Raw genomic sequence first — 15,595 nt, forward strand, 5'->3', positions numbered from 1 at the left:
GAAGTTTACTACGTATGTCACCTTGAAAACTAGCAGTACTTTGAACATGTTAATTCATTCTTTTCATGTCTGGGAAAGCGGTGCCGGCTTTGTTAATTAATACACCTGCTTTCCCATTACACAGCCAAAACTTTTAAAAAGAAATCCTGACGCAACCATAAAAAAACTAGACCATCCGGATGAATAATAATCATTGTCTCAATGTCTACTTACAAATTACTAATAAATAATTTTGACAGTGGAAACTGGTTTACTATGCCAATATTCTCTGTAACTCACGCCAGTAACCCGGTATAGCTTCTGATTTCCCCTGCCAAACCGCATTACGACGACACCAGTGTCGCACATTACAGCACACTACCAGTACACCTTAATTCCTTTGCGAAGAAATCCATTATCACAACGGCCGATGAATATGTAAAATATATTCATCCATTATGTACAATACGCCGCTGCAGGCCTTTCTAATACTTCCCCTGCATATCTCAAAACATAATATAAGAATCCTTCTGCTCGTTATTCACATCGCAGTAGCAAAAGTTGTAAAAATTAATTCTGGGTAATAAAGGAATTTATTTTCTGACCGGCAACCATGATGAAAGCCGTGGTGATCGTGTGTCTTGCCGCTATGGCGACCGCCCAGCAGCAGTTCGTGTGGGACCTGCTGAAGCCGGCGCTGAACGCGGCGGAAGTGCAGGCCATCTTAGCGAACCGCGACGCTAACCAGTACCCTGTGTACAACGCCATTCCGCAGACGGGCTTCAGCTGCGCCAGCAAGAAGCAGCCGGGATTCTACGCCGACACCGAGGCGCAGTGCCAGGTCTTCCACCGCTGCGACATCAACGGCAACCAGACCAGCTACCTCTGCGTCAACAGTACCGTCTTCAACCAAGTCACGCTCATCTGCGACTACTTCTTCAATGTCGACTGCCAAAAGTAAGCCGAAAGATATTATTTTAAAAAATACTTATGTTGATTGGATTTATTGATCCAGTTTTATTTTTTTCACTGTATATTGGCTTTTTACATGTACTTACTTTTGCTTTAAAGGAACATAACGCATTTAACTGTATACTAACGTTTGTACCGTAAATATTAACATTCCAAAGCTGTTATAAAATAAAGCTAGAATAATTATTTTATTTAAATTAGTATATGTCATTTCATTCATACAAACTTTTGTCTCTGGCAGGTTTGCTTCGTACGAAAACTTCGCCAACTCTCGCCTGTACACTGACCAGCCCCTCTTCGACACGCCCCCAAATGACTATGTCCCGCCCGGTGTGGGAGCCCCCCAGATTCTGGCGGCGCAACCTGCCGCGCCCCGTGCCGCCCCCTCCCGTGCCGCGCCCAAGAAAGCTGCTGCGGGCGGCAAGAAGGGATGGGCTACGTAGTGATTTGTACGTTTCTTATGTCTGAATGAAGAAGGAGGCGATTGCTAATTACGAATAACCAATGGTCTCAATGGCGATTAAATAAAAATCAGACGCGAACAAAATTCTTTGTAATATTAGTACTACAATCAAATCGCTCAAGCAAATCCAAAAAAAGACTAATATTTGATAATCTAAGGAAATTGAGCTGGTGCACTATACCAAATTCGTGTGCACATAATCCTATGGAGTAAATGTGTAAACGGCTGTTATAAATAAATAACGTAAATGCAGTGATTTCAATCAAAACCACAAAAACCTTAAATACGGTTGAGGTACTTGCATTATGCACGTACTTCAGCTGCTACAAATGTAGGCGCAAGCGTTTCTACAGATAGAAGAGATCTTTACATAACGATGTACACTGTACAGTGTGCAAAAAAATAAACGCAAATTTCCCGCAGTATTGTAGCGGTAGTATTGGTATCACCTGTAAGACCACGAGTTATGATGCATGGCATTAGAAGTTCCTGTCTGCTTTACCGGTTAGTTTTCCTTCTCCTAAATTTCTTGAATTCTGTCATGCATTCGCTTGCATATTGATCGTCCTGCTTGCACCAAACCTTGCTCTGTTTCTTGTATGCACTTGTCATTAAGCATGCCGTGAATTATGTTGTTTGTTTGACCGCTTGGGATAGACCAGCGTTGACCCACCTTCAGGCCGCTTTAGAATTACTCACGCAACAACAATCCCTATTCCCTGGTGACGGGAAGAAGCCCCATCTAGGAAGCGGCATGCGCATTCGCTATAGAAAAAAATCACGAGCTGCACGTGCAGCGTCGTGACGCCGTCATAATTCATCGCCTAATATGTAGCTGATTCTGGGTAACATTCTTTTTCTACTGCCTACTTATAGGCATTTTATTGATTTTTCCTTAACAGTGTAGTTCTTTTCTTATTTAAAAGATCGGCTAAGGCGGCGGCCTAAAACTGGAGGGCATTACGAGTGCGTTGAATGTCGTTTTCCTAAATGACACAAACATAACCAAATTAGAACACATAAGCGGAACAAACGAAACGCGTAATCCGGTACACAAACAGACTAATTAATTTTAATACAAGCTTGCAATTGCAGCGTCAACGACTGAGCGCGACAAGCTAGCCGGACAACAACGTAAAGCTCTGAAAATCATCACTGATTACAAGATGCCGGTTACTCCGGAACTGTATCAAAAGCTGGGTAAGCAATTGTGCTGAATACTTCTAACTTCCGATCGTAGATGTGCAGGTCAAAAAGATATGAGCACACGTGTTTACCACGCTATAATCCGCATTTACTATGAACGTCGATAAAAAAAGGTTGAACGAAGAAGACGTTGAAACTGCACAACGAAAAACATTACGACTACATTGTGCACAATGACGTGCACAATGACATCAAATCGCCAGAAATATCCATTTCAAATATAAAGCCCAGTAGCGCCAGCATCTAAATGCTTATGTGATGCAGTAGTAACGATTGACTGCATGTTTTAGATTTTGGCGAATACGAGTAGTTCGATGCCACCGTCCACCATTCATGGCTTACCGTCCACGCTCCGTCTTGCGGAGGCAGCTGGAGAAAAGACGACCTAATCCTGGTTTAAATTTCGACCGCGAACCATTGGTTGGACGCCTGGACAACCAGTAGGGACCTTTCAACCGGCAGCGAAACCACCAGTTAACCAGTCGTCTGCCTCGTCCTTTTCGCAGTTGTTACGTCGTACTCTGGAGGTGGCGCCAAGGGCAGCGGTGAGCGCTCGGAAGGCTACGAAGCGGAGAAAATTGAACGGTATTTTCTTCCGTATCTGATGCAAGGAATGCGATTTTAATGCATTTATTATTCGTGCAGTTTGCGGCAAAAGTAACGGATAACCGTCGTCGAATGTAAATAAAGCCTTCTGCCTTCATGGGTAACACCGTTTTCTGGAGAATTCCTTGGTTTCGTATAAGCTGATCTTTCCGTAACTGTCCAAATAATCTTTTTACAATGGGCAGGCCATGCTTGGATGCAGAAAACCGATCGTATTACTGTTATGTAAACAACAAGATATTGTATATCACGTGAGCAGAGAAAAAGCTCATCAGCAAACATTTCCATCAGCAAACTTGCATGATTTTAAGGGAAGATGATAGGTGCCATATCGATCGTCTGCGCCATTCGCAAAGGTGCCACAAGTTTCATCATTATCCTTCCTTTGATAGACACGTTTTTACAAGGTTTTTGTCTAGTTTAGATAATTATTCAACTAGTGAAAGAGCATGCGTCTACATGACGCTTATTAGCCAAATCTCTGCACATGATTATTTTGACATGCATATTTTCAATTTTAACGAATACTTAATCGATGCGCCTTCTCTTCATCGTGGCGATAATTATAGCTCAAAGATATTGCAGACAGGGAATCGGGACGGCAATAAAACCTGAGGCACAGAGTCAGTCTGCCGTAGGAAGTTGACCTTTTTAAAATCGTTCATCCGGTATACAGTTTAATATGAACAGCACTAGCCCAATATCAGCGAAGGATTCGCTCCTCGACGCTAAGCCGGCTTTGACATGGACGCCACTGATCGGCGGACAGGTGTTGGTCATCGGTTTATCTCTGCTTATCCAACATCCTGGTGCTCATCGAGTTCCTGCGCATTCCATCGCGTATGACGCCTTTCACGGTCTACCTGATCGTTCTCCTGGCCATCAACATCATTTACGTCAATTTCGTCCCTTTAACGGAACTCCTAAACAACCTGTACGGACCCTGGTGGATGGGGCGGGCCATATGCAACATCCACAACTACTTCAACAGCGTCGGCGCATCCCAGATCGTTCTGCACGTCAACATCTGTCTCAACCGCCTGTGGGCGGTGGCATATCCGCACTCGTACAAACAGTATCACAGTAAGAAAGTGGCGCTGCTAACCTGTGCCATCGCGGTGGCGGTTGTCCACGTAATCGCCTCCCCGGTTGTATTGCAGATATGCTGTATTACGCTATTGATTTGCGGTTGGGCTGTCATATCAATTATCTTGGGCAAAAGCTGTGGGGACAATTCGAGATTGTCTTGCTTCATATTCTGCCGCTGGTGTTGATTATCACTAATTAATTTATATTAATATATGTTCTTTAACAAAGATTTACTGCTTGGAAATTATCGCTAAATTAAAATTTTAATTTTTCATTTTTTTTGTTATCAGTTTCTTATACGTAGTTTTGCTTCCAGAAAAGTAAGACTGAACTTTTTATGAGCACTAACCGCAAAAAAAAGGAAGACCTAAACCGTTATAAAGTAACATTGTAACATAAGTCATAAATTATGTTATTAAATTACATACTGTACAAATTTTGTCGCTTCAGGTTTTCGTCGTACGAAAACTTTGCCAACTCCCGTCTATACACCGACCAGCCCCTCTTCGACACGCCCCCCAATGATTACGTCCCGCGCGGCGTTGGAGCCCCTCAAATTCAGGCGGCGCAACCTGCCGCGCCCCGTGCCGCCCCTAAGACAGCTGCAGCGGGCGGCAAAAAGGGAATTCGACGGAACTGTGGGACCTGTGGGCGCTGAACGTGGCGGAAGTGCAGGCCATCTTAGCCAACCGCAACGCCAATCAGTATCCGACCTACAACGCCATTCCGCAGACGGGCATCAGCTGCGCCAGCAAGAGGCAGCCGGGATTCTACACCGACACCAAGGTGCAGTGCCAGGTCTTTCACCTCTGAGCTGAGTGGACTTTATAATGATTTGTACCTTTACGCGTGAAAGCAGAAAAATGCGGTTGCTAGTTGCGAAAACCAAAGATGTCGATCCGGATTAATAAAAAACCCGAAAAGAAGAATTCTCGGCTTCTCCCGAAAAGAAGAATTTCAAGCCCATAAGGCGCCCCGGAAAGCTCCCCGTCGTATGCCGTGTAAGCCGCAAAGTGTAGGTCATATAAACGGGGTGACTGGCGCTGATTGCGCTTGGGCGGAATGTAATATACGGTGTCGCTGGGACTGCCCATCATCCCGTGCGACTGGTTGCGCGGACCAGGGCGTTCCTGGCGCAGGAGCTGCATTAGGGACTGCGTGTGCAGAGAGATCTGTTGGGTATGCGATATACCAGTCAGAGATAACAGAACCATGAAGAAGGAATGCAGTCCCTAAATAACAAAACAGCGCCGTATATATTCGAATAAAATAAAAGAATTACAATATAAACAAATAAAAATAAATGAAAATAAACAGGACAAGCAAAAATATGTATATAAAAAAATAAACTTGTGAATAAATAAAAAAAGAAATAAATAGAAATAAATAAAACACAATGCGATAAAAAAATGAGAATGATAATTCCTGAAATAGTTCCAGAATTTCATACTTCCGTTAAATCCATTGTGCCGGTTAGTTTAGTGTAACAAAACGCGCCAGATCCGCACCGGCCGATAAAAACACAGATGTAGATTATAAGACAAAACTGAATTTTGTACACAGTGACTGCTCTATGTACCTTTTCCAACGCGGTATCGTTCAACCAACAATATGCATGTATATCTCCACATGCATGCAAATGACGATAATTTTAGTGTAAACTGGCTTTTGTGCCGGTTACGATTCCCTGTGTAATTTTGAGCAATGAACTTATTCAACGCTCGGAGGGGGTTAAGTGGTGTCCACGTGCCGTGGAGAAGGACTGTAGCCAATGTTAGCGCTGGTTACAATTGTGTCAGTCGTTGTTGATGATTTTCTGTGTACACCGTTATGGATTGCATAATATTCGGCGTTAATGAACTTGAGTGGGGACCGGTGCGCGCTGAGTATACTTTGCTCACCCGTCCACTGACTTATAACGAGCGTGAGTATCTTTGTCTTGCCGATCTATAAATGTACAGTATAAACTACTTTGTACACTTCCTGCAATTGCCCATATTTTCTTGTCAAGAGCATATTAAGTTTTAGTTTTTTACGACATTTACTTTCATTTGACAGACGCCTTAAAACCGAACGCTGGTGGAGACAATTACCTGGAAAATAAAAACCGTTATATCTAGAAATGACATCTTACATGATTTATTCAATTCCGTAATCTGATCAGAAATGCAGTAAATGCATCAGTATTATTAGAACTCCATTACGTAACACCTTAGCACATAATTACAAAAAAAAACTTGCGCATCTGTTTATGGTACAGATACATAAGCATTGATTATTAGAAAAGGCCGCAGAAACCGCTAAACACAGGTGGGTACAAGTGTATGTGCAGTACATAAGTAGACACTTAACAAAAATCGAAATTCAATCGTCGGAATTATTAATGCTACAGCCTTTTAATATACGTATACAAGGAGTTTGCCGGTATTTTCCTCAAAGATAACGACGCCTATTGAGTACAGAAACCGCGTCCGGTGTCGACATCGGCCATACAGATGCCGCGGCAGCAGAATCCCCCGTCACTGCCATCCGGTCGGCAGGCGGCGCCCTTCATCAGGCAGGTGCCGGTGGGGTCGGCCGCATTGCACAGTACCAGCAGCATCAGCAGTACAATCATAAAATATGCGACAGTACGCAGCATTTCTGAACGTGGTAAAGACAGACGGGAAAATAAAGAACGGTATTTTGCGGGTTGAAATAATTGTTTTTGCTCTAAATTCTAGGGGTACACTAATTTTATAGTTGAAAAACGGTGGACGCTATTGCCACGATTTAGGCCCTTTTAGCGGCATGCTGTACGCGATGTCCATCTGTTTATATCGTGTATGGGAAGTTCCGCTGATGTACCATTTGCAGCGATTAATATCAGCGGAGCAGAGTATCGTACTATCTTTTATAGTTCGTGTAGTTGATCTTACACAAATCAGTAAAAAGTTACAATATGCACCGTCGAAAAAGAGATATCATCGTTGTCTTTTCTGATTTAGTTTACCGTATCAGGCAATCTGTCAGAAATCGTGCTGTATATATCGACAAAAATAATACTGTAATACTATTATACTAAGCAGGCAATACAAAATATCATAATACTGTGCAGATATATAATACTATAATTAAGCAAGCGCAATCTTTCCAAAACAAGGGAAAATATTTAATTGCTTATTATATTTCAAACAACTCCGTAATATTTCAAACAACGGCGCATTCCGCATATCATACTGCCGATTTCTAAATGCCACTCTATTATCTAATCATTCGTAATAATTTATAACCGGTATGAAAAGCTGGCAAAGCCGAGCGCTGTGTGAAGTGATTTTTAATTATGAGTGCGTCCGTTCGTTGGGCATTTGATAAAGTAAACACCAAGAGCGAAGCCGCCATGGCTTAGTTGGTAAAGCGTCTGCCTAGTAAGCAGAAGATCATGGGTTCGAGTCCCATTGGTGGCTTTTTTAGCGTAAAGCCCTGGTTCTTTTTTTCTAAATGAAACACCCAACCGTCGCGCAGCCCCTTTCCAGCTCGTGCGTTGTTTTTACCGTTTTTATTTGTGCGGCGTTCTGCTGGATAGGCTCTATATATTGTACAATAGCCAGTTCGTGAATATACTTGATGATATGACCGCGATCGATCAGCGGTGCGCCGGAAATCGATGCGCACTGTACCTCTATACAACTAAACATATACTTAACTTTGACATTTGACAAAGAATAAACCGATGTGGTTTTGTTGCTATGCATTTTACAAATGCATTCTTAACCTTCCAAAGCCGGGTACCAGAAGGTGTGGGAATACCAGTTTGAAAACTGGAATTCCTCGACCCAGAAAATCCAGTTAAGAAAAAAGTTTTTTTGTGGAATTTTTCTGGCCATAGGTCAAGCAGGACACCACGATGCCAAAATTTCGGTGCAAAACTTCGATGCCAAAATTTGCTTAAACAAATGCTGCGCTCCGGTCTGCCAACGCGCGCAAATGTGCATTTTTGTAGTTAAATACAAAAATAAACAAACATAATTATTAAGTTTCTTAAATACTATTTGTACTAACAGACAATGGCATAAGCAAGTCTGCAACTGCGATCAATATTGTTTCAAGAAAATTTGTTTCTTTATGTTATTTGTTTAAACTAGTATTAAATAAATTTATTTTGGCGCCGCCATAATACGCACATAGGCTGTTCCGAAGGAATGAGTACATAATAGTACATAGTACATAGTGCCGCAGCGTAGCGTAGTAATGCACTGCGTAGCTACGTTGTACAGTTGCACTTACGCTGAAATTTTTCTTCAGCTCAAGCTCATAAAGTGACTAATGCCATAATATTAATTTTCATGTACCGTATTACCGTACGCGCAGAATACAGTAATATCAATGGCTATTTATTACGACCACGCAACACAGTTAGAAGTATGACCAACGTAGCAGGGTCTGTGGTTTCCGTGGTAACCAAATTGCCTTGCTTAGTCTGACAAAAGGGATACCAGCTATACTTCCTTAAATATAATATTATTATTCTGCTTATTAGTTTCACGTATTCAGCCTGCGATCTCTTTCTCGCCAGCATTTACACCGGTCACAGACCACACGTTATACCCGATTAGGATAATGGTTATTGCAGTATATGTTAGCGCGTTTGCACGTTTGTTGTCGTTACAACTCGCTGATATCGCAATTCGCAGGTATGGTTTAATTATTTGAATTTCAATGTGCCTGGAAGAACTGAAGCTGGACTGAAGTTGAACTGAGCTGGACGTGTTGACTGTTGACTGATGTGGGCCTTCGACCTTCGTTATGGGGTCCTGGTCCATCCATCTTCCGTTTCAGAAAGCGGTCAGTAAACCGCTGACTTTTCACTGTAGACGGTTTCTGCATGTTGGTGGTCCCTGTTGAAAGTAAGTTTTACAAGCTGTGGTGCACGATATCTTGTTAATCAAGCCCTTGAGGTGTCGTCTGGGGAAAATACTGCGAAGACACGCAGCGAATACTGAAGTAGTCAAAACGTGGTAAAAGGTGATGAGAATAGCTGGTTTAAGTAATGCCAGGGTGATTAACGGCATTCATTTCGTTAATCTGCCGTTCTACATCCCTTTGCTCGGTTGATTTTCTTTTGTTTTATCGAAAAATGTTGCGCAAATCCGGAGACCGACTACTTAGCTCGCGAAGGACTTATATGTACCAGTTTACTGAGGATCGTTTGCCCGTTAATCGTTCGTTTCGTTTTGCTGCGTAATGCATGACTGAAGCTTACAGAGTATAAAGAAAATCTAAAATACCTATAAATCGAGAATCACTAGGAACTTTCTGATCACACCGGTCGCCGGCTTGAGTGCCCTGAATTGTGCCATATGTTTTCGCCATGCGTACACATCCGTACATTCGTAATTTTGTCTGGTCAAACCCTAACCATGCAACAGCCACTTTTTTATAGCATTCGGCCAAGTCTGCAGGATATTTGCAGGATAAGTGCATCAGGATAGATACAAGTACAATTACTGTATGTTAGCTGTAAAAGATCAGTGCGTCCGTGGTTTTTCTCTTTGGATGGTTGCAAACTTGCACGATGGTATGAATTTCCATTATGCATCCGATGTCGATGTCGATGCCGTAGTTGTATTGTTTACGCCCTGGTCCGCGCTCCAGTTATGCGGAAGAAAGCAATCGGTTTAATCCCCATAGAACCACATAATGCCTAACTTGGACATTCTGTGTTTCTTCCGGATGGACTGCAGGTTTTTATACGACCTGTTGCACAGACAATTTATGCTGTTTTGCACATATTATACAAAATAAAGAAAGAATTTTTGGTCTTGGATTGCTGAGTTTCTTCCTGTTTCGCTCCTCCCGTGAAGGCTGCGATGCGAATTTCGTCACGACCGCAGATGCGAAGTCGTAGTTCAAAGTCTTATCCCGTAAACGGTTGGCAGATTCCACTAGTGAGTCCTTCGTCTGGTGCTTGCACCATATGGAAGAATTCGGACCTTCCGGTGTGCTTGAGATCACTTTCAGATAGATGGTGTCGAGCAACTTCGTCGCTTTCAGACTCTCTGACACTCTCAGGCTTGGATCCCGTACGTGGCGTGACCGCCTTTCACAAAGCTTCAAATGGGCGCGTTTCTAAGCTGTTGAGCAACACTCTGTGGGCTATCGTCGAACGGTGGCCCGCAAGGCTAATAGAACTGGTGAATCTTTTCTTCCATGGGATCCAGCGCATCGTGGCGCGATCAAATTTTTGCAACGTTAGTGGAACATTAGTTGTGGACACTCTGACGTACCTCTTAAGTTGCTTACAGCCTTTTTACTCATTGAGCAACTGTTTTATTAATAATACTAATTTATTAACAAATGAACAACATTGCAATCATGGCTGCTATGTCAATACACCACAGTAATAATACTGACCTTTCCGGTGCCAGACAGCACCACGTTCCTGAAAATGTTCGGATCTTTTACACATATTTCGTTTAAAACGTGATTAATCATTCCCTCATCGGCACTTCCACCACGATTCACTTTTTCCGCTTTGTTGCGGACGTTTTGTATGTCCTGGACTGTAAGCTTTGCCGGTCTTTTTAGCTATTTGCCGTTGAATTGCCCTGTGAGGGATGAAAGATTTCTGCAAATGTGCCGTCTTCTCTGCTTGAACATGGCTAAGGCGGCGATTTTCCGGTGGATTTTTCCACCTTTTTTCTGTTAGTGGATAGTTATGGCCCATTTCCTGTTCAAATATTCGTAGGACGTGGCCGCGAAGGTCAAAGTAGCCTGACGCCAGCTGGGCAGTGGTGTCGTCGGCTGTGAGTAAACTCCCGAGCTCCAACGCCCTTCTTTTCGTATTCTCTATGGTGTACACAATCGTAAAATATCTTTTTTGTTGACCAGGAAAGGCGTGTCCCTTCTCGAAACTTCTCGGACCGTCGTATTATGAATGTTTGGAAAGTGGCGTTCTGGTATGTCTTAGGTCTTTCTCGAATTCTTCGAAAGACGGGTATTCATTCACCCTTCAGGTCATGGAGATTTTCGAGTGAGGGGAATACTGAATACCCAGATCACGGCTTCCGGTGGTTCCGGTACCGGAGGGCAGCTTGAACCCGTCATAATATGAAATCTGCTGGTACTAAACATAAAATTACTGGTGCATTTCCAATACGATAGAGAGAAAGTTTTTATACTATACAGTTTTCAGACAGTGTACAACTACAATCACTACACTGAATAATAATTATTTTACGTATCTGTTTTTTAATTGTTAGCTACTTAGTTCTGGAACTGCATATACTTATGTAGTAGTACGTACCAGTATGTACGTCGTACATAATTATCGGCAAGACACGCACTTTTATATTGCCCGCGTCTCACGTCTCCACTCCATATTTATTACATTTGAAGCAGCGTAGCACGGTCAAATTAAGATATTCTGGCGGTGTCCAGCCTTAGGTAGCATATGTACAGGTACAGTGCTTCCTTGTTAGAGCTAGTCTTGTGCCTCTGCATTGTCGTCCCAAACCAGAAACCATTTCCTCAGACCCGCTGAGAGCCTTGCGTCGATGCACAACGTTGACCGGATCCATACTGCCACGGTAAAACAAGTTTCCCCCGTCAAAGCACCTTGTTTTAAATTTCAAAAATTATTGGCGCGTTTCGTATGTTTTGCCGATTGTCATGGTGTCCAGTTGAGGAATATCGTCGGAAAATTAATTCTGTTACTATCATGCTGGTATTGTCGCAGCAAGTTTCTCTTTCTCAAGATAAAAAAAACAAGATGGAAATAGTGTACGCAACCTACCTCTTTTTTTGTCAACAGGAAGATACTTTTCGTCATTCTAGGCGACATTTTCATGAGCAGCTGATCAATGGAGTAACGGCCTCTAAAGCCTTAACTGGCCAGGTTTTCCGAGTTTTTACACGCGAATATCGCGTGGCATGACGGTGACCTATATCCCGTCTATTCCACTGAGGTATACATCCACTGAAATTTGCTGAGAAATGTTCTGCGGCTTCCCGGTACGTGCTTATACAGTACATCAATGCGTAATAAAGTATCAAGGTAAATAATTCGAACAATGTGGACAAAGAATCCCGGAACGAACAACAGAAATTCGGGACCGCGCGCATGGTAATCTTTCTGATTTTGTTTTTCGGTTTTATTCCTAGAATTAGCGCTAACGGTAGATAGGTAGCTGTTGTTCCGCTGACCCCTGACACTTGCTATGTGACTCGGCAGGCCCGATCTGCTGCTGACACTCACAGTTACACAACAGGACACTGGCGTCTCAGGATCCGCGACATGCTCGGACTTTCACGCCTTTCCACAACGATTGCTTTCCCAACTTGAAACCCGGCACACCGCACAAGCGGTATTTATTTTAAATATTACTCAGAACCTGTTGCTTTTCGTAAGCACGCTTTGGTGCCATTTGTGCGGACAGCATCCACAGGCTCTTCTCCTGGTTGTGACATTTCCTCGAACACGAACAGTGGTGACCGCAACTGGCAAATTCAGTAATTGCAGATGCTAGTCCAGCCAGATTTCCAACCGTTTCTCTGCGGGTCGTAAAATTCCATCACTTTGGTCATCGCCGTCCTTTTGTGGCTGCAACCACGGATAGCGTAGATGCGGCCATTAAGAGCCAGTTGCGCAAAACGGATTTGTGGCATCGCTTGTGGATCAGCCGAAGCCGTTACCGCGATTTTCGCCGCATACACCAGCCAACTCTTTTTCATATCCGTTATAATTAAATTCGTTGGTGCTGTACGGAAGCCTTGACCGTTTGAAATGTCATTCAGCCGATGTGGACGAACTGAATACCGCTATGAAAAGCCGAAGGCTATCACAGTCGTCAAGTCGCTGTTACACATGATAACCTTTGGCAAGCCGTTTTACAACGTAAATCGCTAGGGCTTCGCATGTCCAAAGCGTGAACACGAATGAATACTTTTGGAGCACTTTCCACTGCTTCGCTGGAGCTCATACACCCAAACGCCCGCGTCAAAATGTACGCTGTACGCTATAGATTTAGCACCACTGCTTTCACAGTGGGAACGAACGTTTATTATGCATGTTGGAGCAGAACCTAGTGCTCAGTTTAGTACATGCAAAGCAGAATCAACAAGTACGTCTGCGTACGAATTCGGAAATTTTATTGAGACGTCTGCGCAAATTTCTTAAGAAAAACGTAAACTTGGGATCTCAGGTCGTAGGCGAGGCAGCATCCCAACGATTCGTTCGGATCGGTGCGGCAGTTGTGCTGTGTATATCCGACAATGTCTCGGGATCTTTCCTCGGAGAGACGAATATTCCGGATAAAATATTTTATACAATCAGAGTAACCGCTCATAAATATTCTGAATTCTGAATGCAAATGCGAGCATCAGACTTCCGTGTTCGCAATTGCGCATGAATGGTTTTCAGCCTTACCAGTCGGCGGGACGTGGACGCGTTAGAGCCGTTGTTTTGAGGGAGTTTTTGTGGCTGGCGCTTGCTGAATTATAGGGATAACATTACGAACATATCGCGATGTGAAGATCCCGGTTCAGATGCGGTCAATTCTCGGCTGATTGCATTCCATAAAATTTCGTGGTGTTCCTTCGGTGTGTGTGATGTCAGAAGTGTGGTTTTTTCTCAAACATAAAATGCTACATTTTTCGTTTAGAAACCACAGTATTCATTTTCGCTTCGTTAGTTTTGTCTTCGCTTTCATTTTCGTTTGGAAAATGGCGAGGTACTGTACTTTTACTTCGGCAATAACTTTTATTGGTTTCAGATCGTTTACAAAAAGCCAGCTTGCTTTTCAGAAAGTTGGGCGTCAACGCGTTATTCATTTCTTATTAAGCTATCATAAAATACGTTAACATGCACAACTTCCCTTCTCCATTTTCAATATCTGGAAGTTGGTGTTTGCATTAGTGTGCATTACTAGTTCAAGTGCAAGGTGTAGAACAAAGTCTATTCATTACGTATGCAGTTAATTTCGGTTGAAAGAGTTTCCGTATTGAGCAACATTTAAGAATACCTCGATGAGTATTCCTAGTGTATGCCCGAAACGGAAACCAGCTGACGTCCATTATCATTCTGCGTATTCTATGCAAGTTGCTATTAGTCATTGACTGGAAAACAAGGTTAACAATTAGCAAGTGCTGCAGACGCAAAAACAATATTTTTGTGTAGTACTTCTACTGTTACAAGTTTGTGGATGTTGAAATACTATGGACATTTACCATTATGTAATTCTTAGAGTTACTGCAGTATCTAACGCTGACATTCTCACTTGTCAGTAAAGGTTACGAGTAAAACTTAAGCAAGGATTCTTTGTAAACGTACTAAACACTGGGTCTATGGTAAGCAAGTAAAGCGAAATTGCCGGTTGCATCAAATTCGTTTTCGCATTGACGTTATGCTTACCGCTTGGTATCGGTGTTAAATCACTTTAGTCCTCGCATATAAGAGGTTGTATTTATGTGATTACTACGATACGTCCGTTATTTTGCACTCTGCATACAATAGATGTTATCATTTTTTACCACAATACTTCTATTCGCTGCGTTTCGTTACTTTTTAAGGTCTATACAAAACCCAGGACAAGTAAACAGCTTGGCAACTTTATTTCGACTCACAATTCTCACGCCTACAACCAGTCAGTATTGCCGTAAAATTATGTGATTAAGGAATATTACCAAATCATCCGATACCGTCTTCAGCGCTATCAAACGGCTCCTTCTAAAAAATTGTTTCGACGGTAAAAACACGGGCCATTTTGTTCAGCCACCCGGTATAACCATTCGTGCGCTGATACTGGATCTCATCAAGTTGTTTCACCGTTAAAGATACCGAACGGGATCGATGATTGTGAGGTGATGTCGTGCCATTGTATGAAAGGTCACTTCCGCGACAAAGTCGCATAAAATTCCCAAGGAGTAATTAAAGGTAGAGTAGCTAAAGGAGTAGTTGACAACAGTAATTCTGTTTTAATTATTGTGTTTTGAACGATAATGAATGAGCACAAAATAACTGTCGGAAGGAGTCTTTTCCGGTTAAAACTGTAAGACTACGAACTTAGTAACACGTATGAGTATGATTATGAAAACGTAAGCATCAGTATGATTATGGCTATTCTGAGCTCTAGTGTGATTATGATTGTGGCAATCAGTTTGAGTATGATCATGAATTTTATCGGTATAAGGAGAATTGTGAGTATGAGGCTCTTACCTAGCCCATGGAAATAGCTACGCTTCCATCATTTTTGTAAACTGATCATCTGAATAAAAGTATTTTCGTAAATATTGTTCCGGCTA

At 42.6% G+C, this 15,595-nt stretch overlaps 1 protein-coding gene, 1 long non-coding RNA gene and 1 other non-coding gene across 4 annotated transcripts; 2 read left to right on the forward strand and 1 right to left on the reverse strand.

Annotated features, from left to right (window-relative positions):
* The first annotated feature begins 530 nt into the window (after positions 1 to 530).
* Positions 531 to 1,498, forward strand: LOC129595518 (U-scoloptoxin(01)-Er1a-like). Its single transcript, XM_055492560.1, has 2 exons — positions 531 to 936; positions 1,193 to 1,498. The coding sequence occupies exons 1-2, from the start codon at positions 593 to 595 to the stop codon at positions 1,392 to 1,394; spliced, it is 546 nt and encodes a 181-aa protein (XP_055348535.1). The 5' UTR covers positions 531 to 592; the 3' UTR covers positions 1,395 to 1,498.
* A 3,779-nt stretch (positions 1,499 to 5,277) lies between these two features.
* Positions 5,278 to 7,085, reverse strand: LOC129595557 (uncharacterized). 2 transcript variants are annotated; one of them, XR_008691330.1, is made up of 3 exons: positions 6,361 to 7,085; positions 5,895 to 6,262; positions 5,278 to 5,547 (listed from the first exon to the last, which is right to left on the reverse strand). It is a non-coding gene; the product is annotated as an uncharacterized LOC129595557 (long non-coding RNA). The 2 variants fall into 2 exon arrangements; XR_008691329.1 differs by having other exon boundaries at positions 5,766 to 6,262.
* A 603-nt stretch (positions 7,086 to 7,688) lies between these two features.
* On the forward strand, positions 7,689 to 7,761 carry Trnat-agu (transfer RNA threonine (anticodon AGU)). Its single transcript has one exon. It is a non-coding gene; the product is annotated as a tRNA-Thr (tRNA).
* The last annotated feature ends 7,834 nt before the right edge of the window (positions 7,762 to 15,595 follow it).

This window comes from Paramacrobiotus metropolitanus, unplaced genomic scaffold (assembly GCF_019649055.1).
Source record: "Paramacrobiotus metropolitanus isolate TYO unplaced genomic scaffold, Prichtersi_v1.0 Parri_scaffold0000079, whole genome shotgun sequence".
NCBI lineage: Eukaryota > Metazoa > Tardigrada > Eutardigrada > Parachela > Macrobiotidae > Paramacrobiotus > Paramacrobiotus metropolitanus.